Source organism: Saccostrea cucullata, unplaced genomic scaffold (assembly GCF_032062105.1).
Source record: "Saccostrea cucullata isolate Sc308-1 unplaced genomic scaffold, CSIRO_AGI_Scuc_v1 ctg1281, whole genome shotgun sequence".
NCBI lineage: Eukaryota > Metazoa > Mollusca > Bivalvia > Ostreida > Ostreidae > Saccostrea > Saccostrea cuccullata.
Window position 1 is genome coordinate 47179 of NW_026927343.1, and position 25189 is coordinate 72367.

At 30.0% G+C, this 25189-nt stretch overlaps 1 protein-coding gene across 1 annotated transcript in view; it reads left to right on the forward strand.

Annotated features, from left to right (window-relative positions):
* The window catches only part of LOC134274153 (uncharacterized), a 42380-nt gene extending 34430 nt beyond the window's left edge, over window positions 1-7950 (forward strand). Inside the window, exons 12-22 of the mRNA XM_062756408.1 lie at window positions 582-670; window positions 892-1457; window positions 2646-2684; window positions 2902-3032; window positions 3190-3374; window positions 3548-3605; window positions 3709-3814; window positions 4259-4322; window positions 5511-5763; window positions 7401-7457; window positions 7694-7950. Coding sequence (XP_062612392.1) covers window positions 582-670; window positions 892-1457; window positions 2646-2684; window positions 2902-3032; window positions 3190-3374; window positions 3548-3605; window positions 3709-3814; window positions 4259-4322; window positions 5511-5763; window positions 7401-7440 — 1531 coding nt within the window. The 3' untranslated portion in view covers window positions 7441-7457; window positions 7694-7950. The remainder of the gene's footprint in view (window positions 1-581; window positions 671-891; window positions 1458-2645; window positions 2685-2901; window positions 3033-3189; window positions 3375-3547; window positions 3606-3708; window positions 3815-4258; window positions 4323-5510; window positions 5764-7400; window positions 7458-7693) is intronic.
* The last annotated feature ends 17239 nt before the right edge of the window (window positions 7951-25189 follow it).

Sequence of the window (25189 nt, forward strand, 5' to 3'; positions counted from 1 at the left end):
TGGGTTTTTTTCCCGACCAAGTACTAAAATCAGTTTGCACATTTTGATAAATTCATCAAAAACGCTTTGTACTAAAATAATATGTCGTTGAGAAAGTAAATTTAAAAAGTTCCAAATTATGGGCAAAATATTTATCTGAATCTAATTAAGTAATTTACTTCAATCATTAATTAAATTCTGTTATTTCAGACTGGTAATGAATTAAGTATTCAAAATACATATGTGAGGCTCATAGATCATATGGTCACCTGAAAATTTTATGTTCAATTTGACGAATACATGTACGGTGATAATTATAGAATTATTTTGACTTCTTCCTTGGAAAGTCCAATATGAAGGAGTGTGTATTTAAAGGCAAACACCATAGTGCGGGTGTTACTGTCTCATGACAGCATCTAGTTTTATTTAGGCATAAATATGTTTTGTGTGATTTTATTTTTTATTTTTTTTTTGGGGGGGGGGGGGGTGTGTGCCAATTTTGACTTGAATCAATTGTCACATAAGATTAGCTGGGAAGGTGCGATAAGTCTGTTATTATGCAGAATATCTTTGGATACAATTTTTAAACTTTCTCACCTCAGAGCTCCCTACAGAACCGGCGGATCCAAGGAAGAGGAGGGGTGTGTTTCCTCCTACGATAACCTGGAGTTCGTCTCGGACGATGTCTACGGTATATATACATTTATCCTGCAATCGTCTTCAATATTATGACAGACTAAGACCCTGATCGATGATTTTAATTCTTTCTTCACATAGACGTAAAATGCATTTCAATGTAAGAACAAATATGCAATGAAAGTCATCATGATCAAGAAAGAAAAATGACCAATGTTTTTTATGGTAATTGAGAGAAAAACGTGAATTTGTAGACAAAGATTTTTCTCTATTTAGAGAAGTGTATAAAATCTAATCATGGTGTGGATCCCGGTCAGCTAGCAGCTCAGTTAGAGGGGATTAAGGAGACAGGCTCCCCTAACACGTCTCAGTCCTCGTCCCAGCCCGACTACTACACCCCCAGCGTATCCTCTCAATGTAGCTCCCCCCGGTCTGACCCCGCCTCTACGTCCTCCGACAGACAGCGGGGAACCAGCTCAGACGACAGAAATCACAGAACCAGCATAGAGGACAGGCAAATGAGGACTAGTTTAGATGAGAGGTCCCATAGAACCAGCGTAGAGGATAGACAAATGAGAACTAGTTTAGATGAGAGGTCCCAGAGAACCAGTGTAGAAGAAAGACAAATGAAAAGTTTAGATGACAGACCTCAAAGGACTATGTCCAATGACAGAATTCAGAGATCAAGCTTAGAGGAAAGATCGCAGAGAACTAAATTAGAGGAGAGGTCTCCAAGGTCCAGTTTAGATGAACGGCAGAGGAGACTGAATATGGCGCCAGAAGACAGCAACCAGAAGGGGAATTCTTTACCGAGGCTGGAGTCCGTGGACAAAGTAGACAAGGTACATTTAATTTTAAAATAAATATTTACATCCACCGAATATTATTTCCTTTATTTCTTATGAAGAACCATTGCCGTTAATCAGTCCACAAGCGACACTAAGCAAGCCACCTGCATAGATTTCTTGAACAATCCTGTTCCATCAGTTATGCATACCTGTGTGAGCTGGTTTTGTAAATTTTTTGCTTCTGTAACAGATGTAACATTATATCCTGTTCCACATTTAACAACCAAAGAAAGCATTTTATTGTTGAAACTATTCCATAGATTTGGGGAGGGAAGATAAAATAGATATTAAACCAAACTGATACGTACTTTAAACCAGCCTAAAATAAAGACCAAATTGAAACATCGAATTTCTGTAAATGTTATTGTTATTCCTGATATCAAACTTCAAATCTTGTTTCTAGAGATTAAATGTGCTGCACTTTAACTAAGTAGATTCTTCTCTATAATAGAAAGAAAAATAATGACTTCGAGAAATATAGTTATAGTCAGACTGTTAAAATGCTTTGCAAAACATGCCAAAATAAGGGACCCAATACATGATGTTTTCATGATGAAAAAATCCTATATAAAGATATGAAATCTCTTGAATTCGATGATTGATTATTGTTTTACGTCCCATACGAAAATATTAACGTATATAAAGTTAAGACTGCACAATAAACCGACACAGAGCTTCAAATTTAGACCTTTATTAGGGATTCAGGGCAATTATAAGCACTGAGGGATCTTTATGGTGCCAATGCATGTCGGATCTCGGATGTTAAGGTCTTATTCTGAGGACCCGCAAATTTCACTTCAAAGTTCGGAACATTTAGCAAAGAAACAATTGGTGCTTTGATCAGTCTCGACAGGGGGTTCGAACCAAAGACCTTCCGAATTACGGAGCTAGCACTCTATCGACCGAGCTCCTACCATCATGACGGTGTCCTTGATTTCGAGGACAATTTCCTAGATCAAGATTTTTTTTGTTACTTTATATATATTTATATCATAAAATAATCACCTTTTTTATTAATCTAGTTAAGGTTTTTTTTTTCCACTTTTTGGAATTTAAATCGTTTGAGCAACACCTGACTAAGGGAACTACACAATCGTTTTCCTGTACGTTTCCTTGAACGGTGAATCATTCTCAAATTAAATTTTTTAATTTAAAAAAAGAATACACTTCTTTTTATTTCAGTGCACGCAGCAAGAAGAAAAAGACTGGGGTGAGATACAGGTGAGATAGAAGCTTACATTTGGCTGACGAATGACCTGACTATTTTACAAGCATATGCAGAAAACACACATAAAACGACTCGAGTAATCTCTGCTATTCAATTAACGGAAAAATGACTGAATTTTAGCTGAAAGTTGGCTGAATCTTTACTGTAAGGTGACTGAATCTTTTACTGTTAGGTGACTGATATTATGTGTTGTTGTGATATTATTTTTAGCTGCAACTAAGTCATGACGAGTACGAGAGTACCCTTCATATCCACGTCATTCAGGCCAGGAACTTAAAACCCAAGGACATTAACGGACAGTCCGACCCCTTTGTCAAAATCTATCTCTTGCCAGGAAGATGGTGAGAAAGCAGAAAATCTTTTCCAAATATGTATCGAAATTTTAGATTTATTTTCTAGGAAACCTTATTTTGAACCATATAATTTTAAAATGTTGAAAAAAATTTGAATATTGTTTTTTTCCTGAATATTAAGAAGTTATATGTTTAATTTGATAAGTTCGGAAAATAAGAGGAGAACTAAACACATTTCTCGGACATTAAACCCGGAATGGCATCAGACGGTGGTATTCCAGAACCTACACCACGAGGAGGTTAAATATAAAACACTGGAGATCACCGTGTGGGACTACGACAGGTTCAAGGCCAATGATTTTCTGGGGGAAGTCGTCATAGACCTCTCAGGTGAGTGCGCATGCTCACCAGAAACAACAGAATCAAAATGTGATTTCATATTTTATGTTAAAATTGATTTTTGTCTTCTTATATGTTTTGATTTTTGTAAACAGCTTAGCTTGTCTTAAATGATACTACATGTAGTATGTCATTAACTATTTTAAACTATATTGTTTATCTAGTGGAGGGCATGATATATAAAATTTTTCTGAAAATGACTGATTGGCTGAAACCTCATTGGTACTTTGAGATTTTGAAATTTAAAATATAGTAGTATGCATTAGGATTTACAAAAAGATAAAAAAAAACATGAAAACGATCATGCACGTGTGCTGCTTACTAGGGGTGTGGAACTCCCCAAACCCACGGTGCTGCCACCTGCAGGCAGGACTAACGACGTACGGAAAACTCTGACGTCACAGAGCGTCTACAGGACGTCCCGAAAGGGAGTTGGGGAGCTCCTGTAAATATGCTAGTTTATGTTAAAATTGACGTATAACTAAAAACGTTTGTAAAAGCTTAGCTTGTATGTGTCGCATAATATTTTTTGTTTATTTCAAATTTCACGAAAGGTATGTGTGCATAATATTTTTTGTTTATTTCAAATTTCACTTTGATTTTTTTTTTTTGTTATGTGAAAGAAATCTCTTCAATTTCAAAATATTATGAATCAATCAAAAATCTTTTATTTGTTATTCTACTGCATATTTTTTAATTACTGCATATTTTTAATTCGAGTTCATATTCTGTAATATTTTGCATGTTTGTAATGATACAAAGTTCAGCTATTTTTTTATCATAATTTATATATGTTTTAGTATGTCTGAAATGTTTAACTTTGCTGAAAATACTTTTTTCATTACTTACCTTTATATTTTCTTTCCCTTGAATAGGGTGACAAACCTGAAGCCATGGGGCGGAGAAGGCGTTCCCTTGGTAACCTGGCGGACGTAGACCGTAAGATTTGGCGTCCGGTGTCGCGTGCATGATGCCTACTCTCTCATTTTAAAATAAATTTTGTGTTAATTTTTTTATGATCTTTAACGTTGATGATTTTTAATCATGTAGTGAGTTGTGTCTACAATATCTTTAAGGAAATATTACGCTCTCATGCTTTATCCGTCTCAATCAAATTTCTGCTTGCTTTATATGTTTTCACAGTATGCTTGATTATCGAATGATGTTTGCATGATTTTTTTTTTGTTTCATTTTGTGTTTTTATTTCATTTTGGACAGAAATAAAGTCGACAAACAAGAGAGAAGTTGTTCAGTAACTTAGATCAAGGTATATATAGTGACTAGATACTGAAATAATTTATAGATCAAGGTATATATAGTGACTAGATACTTAGATCAAGGTATATATAGTGACTAGATACTGAAATAATTTAAAAGTTGAATTGTAGTGTTTCTTGATTCATGAGATACATAAGGTTATAGACTGCATCATTATTCATTTTTCACTCTGGCTAAACCTTAATTTTTTTTAACTTTTGCTGCCAGTTAGTTTATATGTACATGTAGCATTATCAGTATGTAGTTGCAGTAAAAGCATGCCAAATGGAGATGGAATTTTTTGAATCAAACTTTCAATAGAAGTTCTTTTATCTCAAACAATTGTACAAAGATTCTCTTTAGGTGAATAGGAAAGAATTTGAGCTAATTTACTGCTGTTTCAGTACAAATTATCAAAAAAATAATAAAATTAATAAAAGAGAAGAACACTGAAGAGAAATTTGTATTTACATGTATAAGCAATATAGGGAACCATGTAGTAAATATTCTGTAAGAGAGCGTCTGCAGATAGCCATTTTGCATTGTTTTTATGACGAAAACAAAACGTTTTTTAATGCAACAAAAAATTAAATGGAAGACAGTTTATTTTCTAAATCCCTAAATTATATAATACAAAAGAAATATTACATTTGAAACAAGATTTGAAAAAAAAAATTAAAAAAAAAAGGGCTACTAATAACTAAATAATTGCTGTACAGTGTATGAACAAGTACTTTTTCGTGCACAGTTTTAGTTCGTTAAAGAAAGGAAAATAATTATTAGACTTTGACATCAGATTATGGCTTAGAAACGTTTTGGTTTCTAGATTTTTGCTTTCCCTGCCAATGTTTGCCTTTTTCTGCTGTGTAGGTTCTTCTACCTCTGATTCCTTGGAAACTTCCTCTACTCGTTCGTCACCTCTTCTACTACGTCACAAACCATGTGATATGCAACTTCAGTATTCTGCGCATGCACCTGGTAATGTAACCCATTGTTTCAGTGGTTTGTCGCACATCCTGTCTCTAGCACGTCATTTCCTGTCTCCTTGTTCCCCGAAGAGAAAACCTACTTCCGGTGCACGTTCATTTCGGCGGTTCTTTCATAAGACAAAAAATGAAAACAGGTTATACATATATCTGTAATTTATCTGTGTGTCACATCTGATGTGGAATGCAGTAGATTCCAACAATGCTGAATGAATCAATTCATGAAATCCATTTTGTTTCAAGCAAACCTTTTCGAACCACGTACACACTGTTCTATCATTGCGCATGTTTTTCTGAACAAGTCTTAAAATAAATAATTTTATATTCGTTATCTTGCAAGCAGACTTTTGACTCTTTTTAAAGCTTGAAAGCATGACCAGTTTCTTTAATTTTTCTTTAAGATTCTTTAGTTTTAACTATTTTTACATAAATAATTATATTTACAAAAATTTCAGTATTGTACGTTTATAATTCTTGAATTAATTTTTAAAAATCAAAATTCTATTTGAAACGCACCTTTACCATTATAGTAATACAACATGAGCTTTTTTTTTTTTTTTTTTGGAATTGCAGACACTTTTATTTTTATAATTTCTAGCTTAATATTTTTTATTCATACATGTACCCGGTATTTGTTTTCTTATGATTTACATTTTAGATGTATACTTTTATATTTATTGAGATTTTAAAAGTAGTGGTTTTCCCTATTTTCTGTATGTTTCATTTTCTTCTATATTAACGGATATATTATTATTAATTGCAACAGATTGCTTATCCATTATTTTGACAGTAATTTCAAATAAACGTTTGAATGAAACCTAAAAAAAGATTCGCAATTCTTTTTTTACATTTTAATTTAAAATGGCAGTTGAGATGAATCCAGTAACTTTCACACCTGTATTCCTCAATAATAACCATCATCTATAATTTTTTTTAAGTTTTATCTTTTGAAATTATTATTATCTTTTTTTAAAAACAAGAAACAAGAATATAACACCACAGGAATTATATTTTTTCATAAAAAAAAAATCGTCCTAAATGAAGCCCAATATACATATTATATGTATTTAACGTAAATTTTTCTATAATATGATTTTCTTTTTTTTTTTTTAATGAAAAAATGCAAAATTAAAAAAAAATAACCACTGTTCCCTTGAGGTTAGGTTTAGTATTTCATTTATTGTAACAACATTGTTTGAATTCCTTTTTTCCTTTTTCAGTTTATTTTTTGTACCGTGCACGTGGATACTATGAATATATAAAATACATGACTTAGTTCTGTGGAAGATCTTTTTCCTCTTTAAGTAATGGTATCTCCATAATTTATGAAGAAATGGGATTTAAAAACTACATTTGCTAAGTGTTTTTAGTATGAATAATATATTATGTATTTTGCAAAAAAAAAAAAAGATTGTTGAGACTATTAATTGAAAAAAAAGTTTTTCCCTTTTCCATTACTTTATTTTTTAAAATGTGATTAAAAGTTTGAACAACGTATAATTAAAAATATAGGAAAGAAAAGAACGTTATGTTGTCAAGTTCAAGTTCATTTATTCTCTCAAAACCATTTAAAATACATGGTACATGAGGACAATGAAAAATATTTACAGCATAAATATATTCAGGTCAAAGGTATAAGTTAATGATATAAATAATCAGAAAATGGCAATGTGGGAAAAAGATAAAAGAGAAAAAAAATGTCCGAATACTGCTTTCCATAAGTTTGATGTTTATTGAAATTATCCCGTTTACTTAAGACCAATCTATGTTTTAGGAGTATGACAACGTACTGGCATTACCAAAGTTTTGATTGACCAAAGTGTATATCTAGGTAAGATGTGGACGAATTCTCTGATATATTTTTAATTTTATCCAACCTGTATACTTTTGTAAACGTGAAGTGAAGTATTTTATTGAAAAATAAATCTTATTTATTAAGAAATGATTTTTATACACACATTTACAGTGTGTAGTTCTATTTTTATTATGAAACCTTTTGAATTTTAATTTTTGGAATAAAATTGAAATCGCTTTCATTAATAAAATAAAACATTAATATTTTTTCAGGATCTTTTTCCAAAGCAGCCTGTGATATAAAGTGTACAAAGTTATGTTAAGTGTGTAGTAAGCAAACGGAGGAGACACTTAAGTGAGTTTACATACAAATGCGGCATGTGGTGTATGTGTAATGAACATAAAGCTCTCCTTTATATTATTATGAGGTCAGACAATGATTTCTTGTGATATCTATTTTATTTATTTTCTTTTGTCTTTTAAATAAATGATAAAATTGTGTAGGCAGAAATAAAATTTTGTTAACCCAATAGAGGATAATTAAGAAGTAATTTACTGACTGATTTATCTGTAATATATTTTAGATATCTACTGTATAGATGGTACTAAATCAATATTTATGATTGTTTAAAGGTACTTGGACACAGATTTGAAGTTATTATTTTCTCTATAATATTACGACTTATATATTTTAATAGCATTTCACACAAAAATTAATTAAAAATCTTATTTCGTTTAAAAGATATTGAAATTTCAAAATTTTCGGCGGGTTTGATTGACATATCCTTGCACTCTCACAAATTTAATTTTATTCTTAATCCTTTGGAAAAGTGGCAATCTCGTTTTGCATAAATGAAAAATATTAATACTATAATCCAGAAAATTCAGAGTAGACACGTTCGAAAGCAAAACAAACACACAATATATTGTCATTCCGTGCAGTTGTGGTAAGCAGACTGTGACGATTGAACGCACCCGGTGAATTCTAAATATAAACAATAACAGAACACTTATCCCTGTTTACAAAAATTGTGTACATAACACGAGTGTGCTCGATTTGCTAAACTCTATACGCATCTCTTAGTTCGGAATGACGATACTTGTGAAGGTGTTTTGCTTTCTAATATTTTTACTCTGAATAAAATCATTTTTCTTGATAAAAGTTTTAATATTTCTCATTAAAACACATCAAAATTGCCACTTTTCCTAAGGATTAAGAATAAAGTTAAAATTTGTGAAAGTGCAAGGATGTGTCAATCAAACCCGCTAAAAATTTAAAGTTTTAATAACTTTTAAATGAAATTAGATTTTTAATTAATTTTTGTGTGAAATGCTATTAAAATATATAATTCGTGATATTATACAGAAAAAATGATAAAATATTAACTTCAAATCTGTGTCCAAGTACCTTTAAATCGTGTGACATTTACCCTTATACTTAGCATGCAACGCCTATGTGCAAATCTGCCTTTCATAGGAAATTCAGATGTGCACTGGATATCATTTTATTATATAACCTGTTGAAGTTAATCTTGATTTATTTTATTAATTGTGTGCAATATCCGGACATTGGTGCAATATTTCTTTTTCCGATATATGATTGTTGTAGCATTTCATTTTCATTTAAAGCAATTGTATAAACGCACGATTTTATTTATTGTTAAGTGAGATTTGCAATCAGAAATGTATATAGATTGATGTTATATATGAAAAGTTAATTCTAAGTAGTATTTCTGTAACGAGTGCTTAATAGAGTTTTCTTTAATTAAATTAATATATTCCTTTCTTTCTTTCGTCCCCTAAAAGTTAGGGCATGCATTCAGTGGTTTTTATTTTCTTTAACTATATCTTCAAATGAAATGCATATACTAGGAAAAAAAGTTACATAGTTCATCTTTGCATAAAAATTATCTTAACTTTATGAGGACATCGTATATATATCATTTTGTTAAAACTTATTCATCGACATTTGTTAATTGTGATGTTTTATGTATTGAGTTTTTTTAATGGAATGGATATTGTTAAATTTTGGAGTAAAGATGACAATTATATGATATGGTGACATATATCTCTAACATTGTTAAAACCTCTTAAATGTGATTTTCTGTATGAATGTCTGTTTATTTTGTACAAACGTTGAAAGGTATAAAGAGTTATGGTCAAAAGCAATAAAAAGAATCTTTAAACCATTAAAATGTTTTATTAGTCTGTTTCCTTTAAAGGAAAGGATACTAAAAATCATATACATACATGTATGCAAGTTTATATTAAATCCAAATTTTTATACAAATTATCTTTTTCCATGACGACAATAATTATCTAAAACTATTGGTCTGAAATAAAAAATACCAGTAATATTTTAGATTTTACAAGATTTATGCAGTATTCCTCAGCAATGTGTTTAGAATTATTTAATTTGAGGTTCTTTTGAAAACGAACAAACCATTTCATATAATTATAGCGTTTTCTTACCCAAAGGTAGGTAGTTAAATGATTTGAAAGAAAATAAAACCACAATAGGTGTTGAAATAATAATTGAATTTAAAAAAAAACTTTAAAATGAGTAGGTTCAGTTTTAGAGAATTTGGTAGGAAAACTTTTCTAGAGTCAACGAAAAAGCAGATAAAGCACTTACTAGACAGTGTGCAGAATCAGAGGAGCCGATATAAGACAGCACTATAGGAGGCAGACACAGCACACAGGAATCTTATCCAATAGAGGACCGCGAGATTCCGCGTGCCATGGTTACCGAAGGACCCGTGAGAAAATTATAAAGTTGTCTGATTTATACAGGCTTACCAGTCATGTAAATACAGATCGAGGGAGGATTTGTTTGGGTAAAACTTCGTGGTTAACCTTTAAGACTGTGATGTTGTTTTGCAGGTTTAAAAAGTCTTTATTTTTGTATATACATAAATAATGAAATTACTTTTTATTCTATTTAATTTTAAAAAAAAAAGACTGCTAGTAAGTAGAATTTAATTCAAAATAACGCAGATGAAATAATATGGTTTGTATAATTTATATGAATATAAAATATGTTTAATTGCTTGATATATGGAAATGGAAAAAAGAAATATATACAAGCTGAGAAATTGCAAATTGTGAAATGGATTAAATAAAATGAAATCAAACTCCTTCCCAAGAATGTTACAGACTAAAATAGCACTAATGAGGAAAAATAATTATTTTATTTTATTTTCTACAATTGATACACTTTCTTCTGTTTTAAATGTGCTTCTCCTCTAAATATATGTTGAAAACTAATAGGCTCTCTGTGGTCCATTTTTTACTCTTTATTTTAGCCATAAAATGATTTATTCACTTTTTTCAAAATTTTATTAAGTTCAATAATATATTTAAAATAAAACACACATATTCTTCTTCGGATGCAGTTAAACAATTCATTTTTCATTTATAGTTATAACTATATAAGTATTAATGAATGTAGTTTAAAATTTAAATCATGCGAAATCATCTATACATTTTTATGCTAAATCTACGTTGTTCATTGATCAAATGATAAGATTTTTCGCCAATTCTTTCTACCATATTGTCAGTTTCAATGATTGCTTTTAGACGCTTTCCAATTTCAAAAAGAAAAAGAAATCGTCAGTAAATTTTTGTATCATACAATTGACTAAATATTGTGATACAAAGTAAACGGATTGATTTTCTGTTGGACGTTTTCCAAATTCAAAATATAAAAGAAGTAAAAAAAAAATGTGAAAAAATCTTATATTCTTTTGTACAATTGACTTTATTTTATATTGTGTGTGAAAGTAAACATATGAATTTGGCTTGTCAGCGACATTTTTCGCTACAGACAGAAATTTGTATCTTGAAATTGAGGCGGATTTGTTTACAGGTAAACAAATCTACAACGTAATATGATAGCACTTAGCGGTTCTCTCTGTCACATCCCAAGAATGTCTCCGTAAGGGGTGAAATGAGAGATAGCGGTTATTACGGGACATGGGGACTGTATCTTTCCCACAAGGAATACACGATAAGATGGTTTAAGGAAGACTTTTGGTGGCTAAATGCTAATATGTGTCTAATTTAGAAATGATATCTATGTTTACCAAACCGACACATTACGACTTAGGTCATAAGATAGATACACTACTGTTGACATCCTTATTAGTACCCGATATAATTTATAGTAAAGGAATATCATTTAAAAGCATTTATATACATTACTATTTAGTAGAGGTTAATGATAGTTCTATAGAAATACATAAATATTTCCTTAATAGTTACATAATTCGAACTTTTTTAAAAGGTAAGGTCATGATAAATCAAAGATTTTTTGTTTTAAAATAATATTTTCATTCCATTGCTACACTCATTCAAATACAGGTTTAATGATGAAGGAAATAGATTCCAAACAAAACCAATTTTTTTATTATCATTATTAAAGAATGGACTTAATCCTTTTTTGCAATTTCTTTACAATTATTGTACAATTGTTGTCATTGAATTAAAAAAATGTTTGAATTAACATAGTTAAATTTATCGAATAAAAGAATTGAATAATACAAATATCGCGCGTATAAAAAAAAAAGTTATCGTCAAATGGAGCCAAAAATGTTCTGTTTTCATAATCTAATTTTGTATGGTCTGTGAACAAAAGTGCTATTTATTTGTTTCTTAGATCCCTCTATCAACATATGTATGTTGTAGGTTACAGCTGTATTAACGAATTTTTATATCCCATAAATAAAAAAAAAATGTACCGTTCTTTATGGAAAACAAAACAAAAGGGATTTTTTCTGAAAATATATTTTATTCGTGTTTCTACACTCTAAACATATCCTGAATATAAATATAACAATAAAAACACAAAGAATAAGATCATATACATTTTATCGAAAAATTGTTTTGCTTTAAAATGTAAGGTTAACGTTAAGCATACATTCCGTCAAACAAGACAGGAAACCCGCGGCGACTGAAATGAAATTTCTCTTGTTGAGTAATCGGCCATCTTTCCTGTCACATCTAAATTGAAATAGTGTCAGCGAGATACCCGGATTACTTGATTAAACTGTGACGTAATGACCTAGATAAGAAGCAGACGATAAAAGAATGTGCTGGATGACAGGACGACATTTTTTTGGGACTGGAGCCACGTAGCATAAATATTTACGGAAAAATCCTAATATGGTCAATTTTCTTAGATATTTTAACTAAAAAGACTTTTTCTAGACCCAGATATGATTTATTCTTGTGTTTCCAGTTTTGATTCTAAAATAAAATTTATGTGCTAAATTTCAAATACTACGCATATCTAAATTAGAATTTTTTTATTTTACGACTTTTTATTTTTTCTCTTTCTGCTTTTGGTCACAAAAACTAAGAACAAACTTCAATCAAAACTTCGATTTTAAATATCTCGAGTTTTTATATAATTTTTTGCATGAAAAAAAAGGATTTATATATTTACCATTTTGTACACATTTTGAAAATTTTGTTTTTCATTATGAAAATGAATGGAAAAAAGAATTGTATTTCTTAATTTTGAAGTAAAAGTAATTATGCTTATTCATTATTAATGCCTACTTTAAAAAAATATTTCCCCTTGATCTGTCCAAATTATACTCTTTGACCAGGGCATACATTGTATCATATAAAAGATTATCATTATTTTTATTTTCAAAAAAAATCGGACTTTGAACAACTTAAAAACAAATACGAGGGTTGTTCGCAAAGTTCGTGGACAACTGTCATATCTTTTTTTATTTGACGTCTTATGTTATCCAAATTTGGTAAAAGTAATTTAACAATATGTCCGATTGATTTGTATTAATTTTTTCAAAATATTACGATTTGTTGAAAACTTATCAGGATTTTAAAAATGCAAAAATCGTATCACAGAGCAGGTCAAAATTTAGTAAGTTACAGACAATGCACTAAATAATGTCTGGAGTCATATTCTCTGTAAAATGGAGCAAAAACGATTAACAACCTAGAAATTCAAATTAAGAATTCTTACATCGATTTGTATTCCAAATTATTGTTTTAAATTTTGCTTTGTTGCTTTGTTGAAAAGAAATCAACTTGAGAAGATAGGTAATCCTGATTGAAAACGACAAAAAAAAAAATGACGTTTTAGAACGTCACGATGCATGGATAACGATGCATGTTGTGTTTTACTCAGGAAAAATCCTAATTAAACTCTAAAAATGTTGAAGGAATCAAGAAAATATGTCAAAAGCAAGTTGTGCATGTGTGTACAAATAGTACAGGCAATATTTCAGTGACAGGGACTCTGTATCGGATGAGGATGATCTGTAAAGAAACAGTATAACTCTAAAAATCCGAACAAAACTTTTAAAAGTTGGAACTTCAAGGAAAGACATCGGCGCAATAGAGTTGCTTATCCTCTGAAAGCAGATGTAAGTTATAAAAGAAACTAAAACCTTAACAAAGGAAATTTATACAACGAGAGCAATTGTGACTGTGTGTGATGTAAAGGAATAGTTTTTTTTAAAAGAAATTTTCGATGCTATGATTTGACGTTACATTGCCGTTAAGTGTGCTCCGCGGGTACAATACGTGTTGATTTTAAAATGAAGTAAATTGGTTTCTGTTAAATCAAATTGAATAAAAATTTACACATCATCAAACAAATATTTTTACACATTATAATATGATTATTTGGAATTTCTTGTGAGTAATATTACGAAGATTGACATCGTCCACGAAATTTTCAACAACCCTCGTATAGAGCAATTTTTAAAAATATATGTACTTTGATTAAAAGAGCATAAGTTTTGTATATGTTCTTTAATAATAATAAGTAATAAAAGTCAACATTCACAAAAAAATATATACTATTATAAATCAAGGAAAATAATTTATCAATATATTAAACATTTTTATAATGAGACTTCTATTGCAAATCAAGGAAAAATTGCTTACTAACGTTTAATCTTTTTTTCCCTCTAAAACGTTAAATACCCCTATTTTTTAAAAATCTGTTTTTCTTTTCTTTTGGACTTTTTCATTTCCGTGAAAACAACTGTCAGGCTACAAAAGCCTCTTTGTAGACAGGTTCAGCAGAGGTTGGAGGAAAAATGCAGCAGGTTTAATATGTTTATACATTAGAGGTTTACTAACAGGGAGTTTTGTACTTTTATCGTATCAGAGGCGGAGCGTAATGTTCCTTAAGCCGATGTTTTCTATATTTTATCCAATAGAAGATAAATTAGCCATTCTACAAACACGTTTCAATTAGCCTTATCTAGGGAACTGCAGTTTTAATAGTCTTAACCAGGGCCATAGTTAGTGGTATCAACAGATTCCGTTCTGTTTTTACACAATCTGCAAATATTTGTGCACTTTTATCTCATAAACAACAGGGAATACTGATTTCTGTATCAATATATCAAATGGGCTATTTCTTGACAATTAAATTAAGACTCTTCAAAAATAATACCTTTATTTTTGAATATTATTTACTACTCTTCAAGTAATGATATCAATCGTTTTATATCAATGTTTTTTTTTCTTAAGCTATTAACTTATGAGCAATGTACAAAATAATGCACTGACGATTTTCTCTTAATTCGGAATATGTTTGTCAATGATTCTAAAATATTTCTTTTAATGTTTAAAAATCTATTTCAAGTTTTTTTGTCCAACGATGCGTACTTTTTTACTGAAGAACGTACAACTTTTTTTTCGCTTGAGGACATAGAAGCCTGGATTGGTTTGTATTGTATATAAGTTTGTAAATAATGGAACATAAATGTCTGAAATACGTATTCTAAATTTGCCTTGAATTTGGATGAATTTCTACCTTTCGCAACTGTCCATATTTATCTATACAATCAAATTGTCACTTAAAACACAATTATTGTGAAAATTTAAATTTAAAAAATAAAAATCTTTGCAGTTAAACTTGAAAATTCACTTTACTAAATTTATTTAATATTTTCAAGATTTTTTATAAAGGTTTGCTTTATCATCTGTCCTAAAATACTTTGATAATAATAATAACGTAATTGAAATGGATATTTTTGTGTAATATGTGTGTACATATATGTATACACATCTTCAAAAACAATTTCTTTTGATTAAGATCCAAATAGACCACCTGATATTTTTTTTTATTCACAAAGATATTAAATCTATCTAAAAAGATTATTAAATTTACAAATTGCGCTCCGCTATTAGCAGACTTATTTTTATATTCATATGAAGCAGAATTTATGCAAAATCTTATGCATAAAAAAAAGAAAACACTTGCTGTGGCCTTCAACTCGACATTTAGATATATCGACGGCGTATTGTCAATTAATAATGGTAATTTCCATTCTGATGTCAATACGATATATCCTGGTGAGTTTGAGATAAAAGATACCACACTTCTGCTTCATTAATGGATATTTTACTTGAAAAAGACACTAATGGTAATCTAACAACCAAGCTATACGATAAACGTGATGACTTTATTTTTTCTATTGTCAACTTCCCTTTCTTATGCAGCAATATACCTTCATCACCTGCATACGGAGCATATATATCTCAGTTGATTCGATACGCAAGAGCATGCTCTACGTATGAACAATTTCTAAAACGAGGTAAATTATCGACAAACAAGTTGATGAAACAAGAATACCAGCAGTCTCGTTTAAAGTCATCATTTCGTAAGTTCTATGGTCGATACAATGACCTTGTCAGCAAATACAATTTATCATTGAGTCAAATGGTGACTGATGTTTTTCATACAAATTGTTAGTCCATTATTTATACACTGAATTGACGACGGATTTTTTCCGTTATTTCCTGATCATGACAAGGAGCACACGGCGGGTGTGACCGGTCGGCAGGGAATGCTCACTCCTCCATAGCACCTGATCCCACCTCTGATGTTTCGGGGGTCCGTGTTTGCTCTGCTCTTATTTTGTATTGTTTTATGGACTTTGAGATTGAATACTGTTCGAAGGATCTCCATATCATTCTTCATAAAAATATGCGAGATTTCCTATAACAGTATTCTCACTATAGTTTATATATAGTTTCACTATAGTTTAAATACTAGTATTTTTCATTACTTTTTCTTAACTTGTCAGATATTTTGTAAGAATGTCAACTGGAAACCATCATATCACATTTATGGAAATTATATAACATCACAAATAATTATATATTAGTATAAGAATTAAGCGTTTTAAATTTTCCAGGTTACTACAAATTTAGAATTCTTTCCATTTCTCATTATGATTTCATAAATACATTTACCAGTATTTATTTTGGTTAAATATTTTGTACTTAAACTTTCAATTTTTAAGAATTCTTAATTCATGAAATATACCGGGTATCTCAGTAGACAAATATTTATTTTTAATACTCTGGAAAATTTGCCTTTTGATGATTTTTTTTTTTTTTGTTAAATTGTAAATCTTTCCCCAAACCGTCTAGTTGTGAAAAGATATCTACTTAGAAAAATAACACATGATATGATTACAATGCGTGATACATATACTTGTATATATCTGAAAAAGAACATTGATTTATCCTCCATTAGATTAACATAAGAAAAAATATCATTTAAAAATAAGTAACATCTTTTTTCTGATTTCTTTACATAAGTGTTTTATAATGTTAAGTGGAATATTATATTTTGTGAATTATACATACCGCTGGGCCGAGTATCCTTTATCTATATTGCGTGCCTCTGATTGGGTATTTCGTTAGGTATGATTCACTTTGCATATTTATGTACGAGGCGCCGAGGATCAATTCTCTCCCAAACAGTGAATACAAACACTGCCATTACGTGTCCATTACGGAAAGTCGTGTTTGATATGTTTATCTGGGACCCTGCTCTAACTGCAGAGTACAAAACTTCTTACTCCCGCCCTAGAGTAGACTGAGAATGACAACTTAAATCTCTTAAAAGTTAGCTAAGCTGCTTTACAAAGTTACCTGCAGCTTAGTATATTCTAGAGGTGTTGAGTTTTTGGAAAAACATCTTTTGTTGTTGAAAACTTAGGTTTTGAGTTTTTTGCAGGAAACGAGGAATAAAGAATAAAGTCACATCTGGAGTTAGATTTATTTATTTTATTCAATGAAACCTCGTTTGACTTTAAAATGTTAAATATATCGTCATGGGTAGATATGGCTTGTTTTTGGTTCTTCTACCAATTGACCCCATTTCAGGTTAATCTTTTAAGATTCTATCGGTAATTTTTAAAAAGTGTTGTGTCTGTAATAAAAAGAAATTTATCAAATACATTCTATAAACTTGTGCCATGTTTAATTCACCTTATAAATCCATTCAAAAAAGCATTAAGATATATTTTTGATTGTGTATTTTATCTTTTGGTAACAGAAAAGTTTTAAGATTAAGTGTCATGGTATTGAATTAACTTTTGTCACATCTATATATCCTTGTTGTTTTAACTTCTCATATTTAATTAGAATAACTGTAGAAGATCTATCCATTTCTCAATGTGATTTCATAAATATACAAAAAGTGTAAAGTATCGGAAATTGGAATAATTTTTATCTTAGTATCATTTTATATTGCTTGACTCAAATGTTTATTAATTAATTTTTTTAAAACGGATAAAAATTTTAAAGTTTAAGTCTCAAGGCAAGGCAATTCTATTAAGTAATAAAAATAGGGTAACAGAGCAAAATCTTATTTGCTTATCAAAATTTTATTTTATTTTTAAATTATTATTTTTCATATATTACCTTTTCTAGGGCCATGATTCTTTATTGAACCTTTATTGTTGTTTTTTACGTTTCTGAACGAACTTTCAAATTTTAAATCATTACAGGTACTGGAAAAATTGATCGCTTAAAATGCAATTCAAGTTTTATCTTTAAAAAAATGAATGCAAATTTTCTATAAATATTCCTTAAAGCTCTGAACGGAAAATGTAGAAAGAATATGGTAAGTAGTTTTGAGATTCAATCTTTTTTATATATATAACTTAAGACTTTAATGCTTGTGTTTTCATTCCTATCATTCAGAATTTTAAAATGTTGAAATGTGTCAAAGTCCGATTTTGAAAAAATAAATATATATTTTTACACTCCTTACACAAAGTTCAGGATTTTAATTAAGGGCAATTAATTATCTACCACTGGTATAAGAAAATATTCAATTACTATTGAATTCTTCCGTGCATTTGATTTATTTTAAATGAAAAAATCCAATTCGAGACAAAATTATTTTGGATGAAAAAAGTAGACAGAAATCCCAGTTTTCTTCTTCCCGTTTGAGAAACACAGTAAATAAGGCATTATATTTATTACAGAATGTCTTTAACAGAACTCATTTGTGGAGAAAGAAAAGATAAGTTGACTTAATAATATACATTTAAAAAATGTTTGCACTATGTTTTTGCAGTAATTGTGACATTTCATTATTTTTTTTTTGTTTATTCTGACTAACTGGTATATAAAATAAAGAAAACAACAACTGTTCTTTGACTAAAAAATGCTAATGATTGTATTAAGAATTGTGTGGGAAAAAAATCGGCCCTTTTAACAAAATATCTCTTGACTAAGATAAAAATTTGTAATGGTTTGTTCAATAAAGATATTAGTTTTTTCCTGAAAATATAATTTACAGTGTAATCTAATGATCTAGAAATATAAGATTATATTTATCTGACTGTGTAAAGGGGCGTCTAACTTTAAGTCTCTATTTGAAGATATTGAATAAAAGTCCTATTTCAAGACGTTTTGAAACGCTTCAGTATTTTTTAAATAAGATAATGTTATGGTAAGAAACGCCTCAACGAAGTGATATTAGTTTTCTCTTCATAATTTATTTGAATAAGACATATTCATTTTGGCATGCCAGGACTGATCAATATCGACTAATCAACTATAGATTGACTTCGTAACAATAAGGTTTTGTATGTGTGACAAATTGATACCGTAACATTCTTTTTTCTTTATCTGAATTAAATTTAATAAACAAAATAAGTAAACAAAATACTTTATGGACAAAAATTATTTTACTACTCTTTTGATAAAGAAAAAAATCTTTAAAATTCCAAGAGATTATGGCTAAGCAATTTCTTAAACTCTTGACAGATTTTGAAACCAAGGTCGCCATCTTAATAATGCCGGAGTCAAAACCTTAGCCAACAAGAGGTCTAAAATTCTCAGTCGGTTTTGCAGACCTCTTAAGACCTCTTAACCTTAACAGTTAAATGTAAAAATCTGTAAGTACTTAAATCAAGGGTTTACAGCTTAAAGCAACACTACAAGAGGGGTCCTTCTGTACTCATTCGGAATTCTGTGTAGACATTCCAGTGTGACAGTCGGGACATATTGTCTTAAAAGGAAAATGATTTCATTTTCTATAGGCAATTTTAACATTTTACACTACGAATGTATTGTAGAAAAAAAATGAATTTGTTTTTTAAAAAATATTGTCTGCATTCTATTCAAAATCCAAACTGTGCTTAATCTTCCTTCAAGAATTTGTTATCAGTTCTTAAGTTTCTTCACTGGAATAATAGAGACAGACAAGTATATAGTTTAAATATAAACTGTTGCTTTCAGAGGTCTTCAGAAAGATATAAAACCTTTATATTTTTGGAAATAAAAACAAAGAAAACATATTATTATACCTCATTATAAATATTCTAAACAACGCGTTATCTGATTGGTTCTAAGTTATCACGTGTTCGGGCCGTAAAACTTCATATTTCCCGACCGTCGGCATGCTTTTCATCATATTCCACCTCTTCGGATACTTAGTGTATTTTCCCGCAAAAATTATCGTTCATTTAAAGAAAACTCCCGAGAGTATAGTAGACGTCACAATAACCTGGTTTACGTCATAAAATTGATGATAATGTGTTGCCCAAAGAGTGTTAGTAACGTTTTGTTAACAATGAAAAAGAATTTGAGATCGGTGCACAAATTTCCCTCACTATCATGCAATAAATGTATAATGTTTACTTACTTCAATCTTCATATCATTTTATTTTGCAGAGCAAAGCATATATTTTCATTATAATTTGAGGAGAAATAAAGTGAGTTAAATCATTTTTTCAAAATGACAATGTAAAACAATTACAGAAAAATTCATTACATAATATTTTACTTGTAATTCTTGCAATTTATTTTCTCGAAAAGTCAAGCATTCATTTTTTATATTTAAAAAAAAAGAATAACATTGTTATTTTGTTTACCCATAACATTTGATTTATCTATGATATTGTACTAGAATCATTTCTTTTAAATAATACCCTGGATGAACGTCATCCTTAAAAATAACATACTCATACAAATCTGAAAGGCGGTGGTGATAAAAACAGTATTACTGTAGCTTGCATTTGTAATATGAACATGTCCATACATTTACATAATTTAGGATAAAATGATGTGAAGGTCAGTATATAAACATAGGCCACTTATACTAGTATTTAAAAAATAAAAGTATAATCAGTCTATATAAAGTTTAAGATCACGATGAAAAAAAATGAATTTTTAATAAGTTTTCTCTGTCAAGAAAGAAATTTAGAAGGTATCCATCGAATACTTTTTTATGTTAAAAGTTCAAACAATACAAATAAGAAGCAGATATAACCTAACAGAGACATCTTAAACATCAGAGGATGGATCAGGTGACTTCGATGAGTGGGTACCCCCTGCCTACCGGTCACCCTCTGTGTGAACCGGTACATGCACTTCTTGTCATGATGGAGAAATCAGAGGAGAGCCCGTAGACAATTCCGTGTGTAAAACATTCAGTGTGCAATTAATGACCTAATAATTAGTATGACAAAAGTCAGTCAGTATTTCACTTATGGCAGATTGTTTTTGCTGACAAGGTTATTGTATTGACCGTCAAATTTGAAAAATGACGACTTTAAATAATACTGTTCAGAGTCTTGTTTCATCAATTTGTTTATTAGTAATTTACTTTGTTTTAAAATTTTTATACGTAGAGCATTTTTATGCATATCGAATCAAATGAGAGATACAAACCCCATAAGCAGGTGACAGAGGTATATTGCTCCATAGGTAAGGGAAGATGATTAAAGATTTGAAGTCATTTTGTTTAATATAAAGCTTGCTTGTTAGATAACTATTTATGACTTTTCTTGTATAATATCCAATTAAGAAACAGGTGTGTAAGATTTTATGGTATCTTTTATCTCAAGCCCACTGGGATATCGTGTCAATATATAATTTATATAACTATTGTTAATTGATAATATGTCGGCGTTATATCTAAATGTTGAGTTAAATGCCACACTAAGTCTTCTTCTTCTCATGAATTAAATTGTGAAGAAATTCTGTTTCAAACGAAATTATGCAAAAATACATGTAGGTCTGCATATAAAAGGTGTCCAAATCAAACCTAAATATTTTGATCAGAAACTCATTTTTTTTTTGTTTTTAATATACAATCAGAATTTGTTAAAAGAGTGATTTATTCAGCAATTTTTAACGAAGTAAATTTTCGAGCTCTTTGAAAATTTCAAAAAATCTAAACATTGATACAACAATTTTTAACGAAGTAAATTTTCGAGCTCTTTGAAAATTTCAAAAAATCTAAACATTGATACAACAATTTTTAACGAAGTAAATTTTCGAGCTCTTTGAAAATTTCAAAAAATCTAAACATTGATACACAAGTATGGAACACCCCATTCATCTGGCAAAAAATGGAATGGCTACAAATGTTGGAGAAGTTCTTCGAAGCATGTTTTTATATAAAAGAAAAGTTGTTTTTTTTTACCCCAAGTGTGAAAAAGAAAGTTTTGAAACCTTATTTCACATCTTCAGTACCCCATGTATCAGCTTTCTAAAGAAACCTACACTATACAATGTAGATATCCTGGGAGCCAGATTTTGCGGGAAAACTTAAAACCTATTTTACCATCTTCCCTTCCATATTGCCCCTAAGGTTAAAAAAATCTTTGGAAACTTATTGCTTCTTTAAATGACAACACCTTTTATATTCTAAAATGATTAACTGGTTAAGTACTGCTTAATATACAAGAGGTGTTTAAAGAAGAATATAGCATTACAGACTGACGAACGGGCCAAAATAACAAAAATATATCCGAAATTTCTTTGGAAGGTGAAGGAATTAATATCTATAAATATATTCATTAATTTTGAATTAGAAATTTTAAGTTTTGCCATCCTAGTTAATGCACGCGCATAGTTAGTATATATATCAGGAGTGTGGAATGTTTTATCTTCTGCGATATCTCAGTAGATGATAATATTGACCCCAATCAGACCAATATGTCCCCTGTCGGGTGTAAACCCCTCACGTTCCCTGACTTCTGTCGCCACCCTGCCGTCATATAGATTAAAGGCCCCGGCTTGTCCACTCCGACCACAACCGACTCCAAAGACAATCGGTGACGATGTAAATCGTTCTCAAGTACCCATTAATTCATAATTTTCTCTTGTCCTTTTAAATCACACCCGCTTCTTCATAGAAAGCTATGTTAACATTCTTTCGGAAGGGTTCACGTTCTTGGCATCCGGGCATTTCTCCAAGCGATTAGAACTACGTCACAAATGATACAATTCTCATGCAAACACTCGGACTTTCAATCGTCTGTCGAAAGCCATATAAATTCCGGCCGCTCCACAATGCTGTAGGTATGTTAGCTATGAAGATACAAGTCTTGTTGTCTGTTCCCACGGTTTGGACCCGGGATGAAGACGGAATCGGTTTTCTCTTTTACTGTGAACGGAAACATATAATCTTTAGGTTTCTTTTAAGTACTGATAAGCTGAATTACCCAAATAATCGTCGCTAATTATTTCACGTGTTACGAAACAAACTTAAGTGATATGTATCATTTAGATAATGACAATATTATTATTGTTGCTAAAGTACCAAAAAGAAAAAAAAATCAACCAAGACATAAGTTAAAATATTTTAGCTTGAAGTTCATTTTTCTGTCCTTGTGGTGTACATTTCAAGTTTAATATCTACAATTATTTTTGGGTCAAATGGAAAAATGTATCTTATACTGTGGCGTCAAATGACGTCGTCGAAAATGTATATAATTTGTAGTTCATTAAAGAAGTTTCAAAACTGCAATAAATGAAAACTTTGCACTACAAAATTTAAATACGAGTATGAATAAGAGATAATTTTTTGTATTTGTATATACAATTGTGAAATGAAGTTGCTACATGAAAATATTAATCTACCGTAATACACTTCAGCTTCAGGCATTATTGGACATCATCACTTGACCAACTTCATGTCATATCCAAAGGAAACTCCTACAATGATGTCTTTCATTTCTTATAAATTGGCAAATGAAGACAGATGATTAAAATGCTGTGGAGTGGAAATATACATTCTGCTGACCTTCTAAAGTGCATACATTCTTCGATCTATGAAATAAAATGAAAATTCAGAAATTTGTAACTGTTATTTTAACACAATTATATATGTCATATCATCAAAATATAGTAAATATTTTAAAGTACAAGCATCGTTTTTGGAAGTCTGAGAAAATTTTTTTTTTACTACCTGTAAAAGTTGACAAGCAAAAAAAAAAATGGAAACTGCCCAAGCTCGAAAATCCCATTTCGTACGGGGGGGGGGGGGGGGGGGGGGGGGGGATGTCTTTTTTCCATTTCTTATTCAAACTTTTTGTAACACAATGAAAGACAGTAAACATTTTCTATATAAAGGATTAAAATGCTGTGGAATACGCCCCGAAGTATATTAGAATGAATTTGATAGCTACCCAGGTCAAACGGTATAATCTGCGATGGACAATATTAACCGTTAAGCTGTCAACAAGTTACGTCGTGTGACGTCACTGTGAGTTTCTTGTGCAGCTTGCTTTAAACTCGTAATAGGTTAAATTCTGAAATAAAATAAAAAAATGTCAGAAATTTGTAACTGTTATTTTTTTTTTAACAAAAATATATATTTTGTTTGTCAATGTTTTGCCAAAAACTTATTCGATTAAATTATATTTGGATGGATTTCAACCTCTTTTTAAAAATAATGATATCCTGTGATTCACAAAATATCAAAATCCAGAAATTTTAAATGATAGTAAAAATTTTAAAGTATTTTTTCAAGGAATGAAAAAATCAGTTGGTAAAACTTAAATTAATTATCTTTCATCTGTAAACAGCGAGGAATAAACTGACGTCAAAAATATGGTATAATCTGCGATGGCATTTCAAATTTAACGATATCGTTAAAGCTGTATACAAGTTTTACATTTACATTTTCAATTGGATTTGTTTCCCCTTAATATAAAAAAAAACTATTTTAGCAATGATTTTAAACAATTCATCACACGTAAACAATTAACTGTGTAAATACCCTAACAAAAAAAGATGTGTTTGATGTCCCGGCGGCAACAAAGCTAAAAAGCAATTTTTACAAATATACGGTCAATGTCACACAATCATTGTCCTTGTTGTGATTCCTTATATTTCCTATCTCTCTTTCAAAAATTGTGAAAAAAATAAAATTGTCAAGGTTACAAGGTCATTGACTTTAAAATTGTAGGCATACCAAATAAATTACCTCTCACGGACTTCAAAAGTTATGCCAATTTCAAGACAAACAGACAAACCGATAAACAGACAAACAGACAAACAGATAAACAGACAAACAGACAGACAGAACAAAAACAATATGCGCCCCGAATAAATTCGGGCGCATAAAAATACTATAGTAAAATATGGTTTACTATGGTTAACTATAGTTAAAACTTTGGAACTTTGATTTACTATGGTGAAAACTTTGAAACTTTGATTTACATGTACTATAGA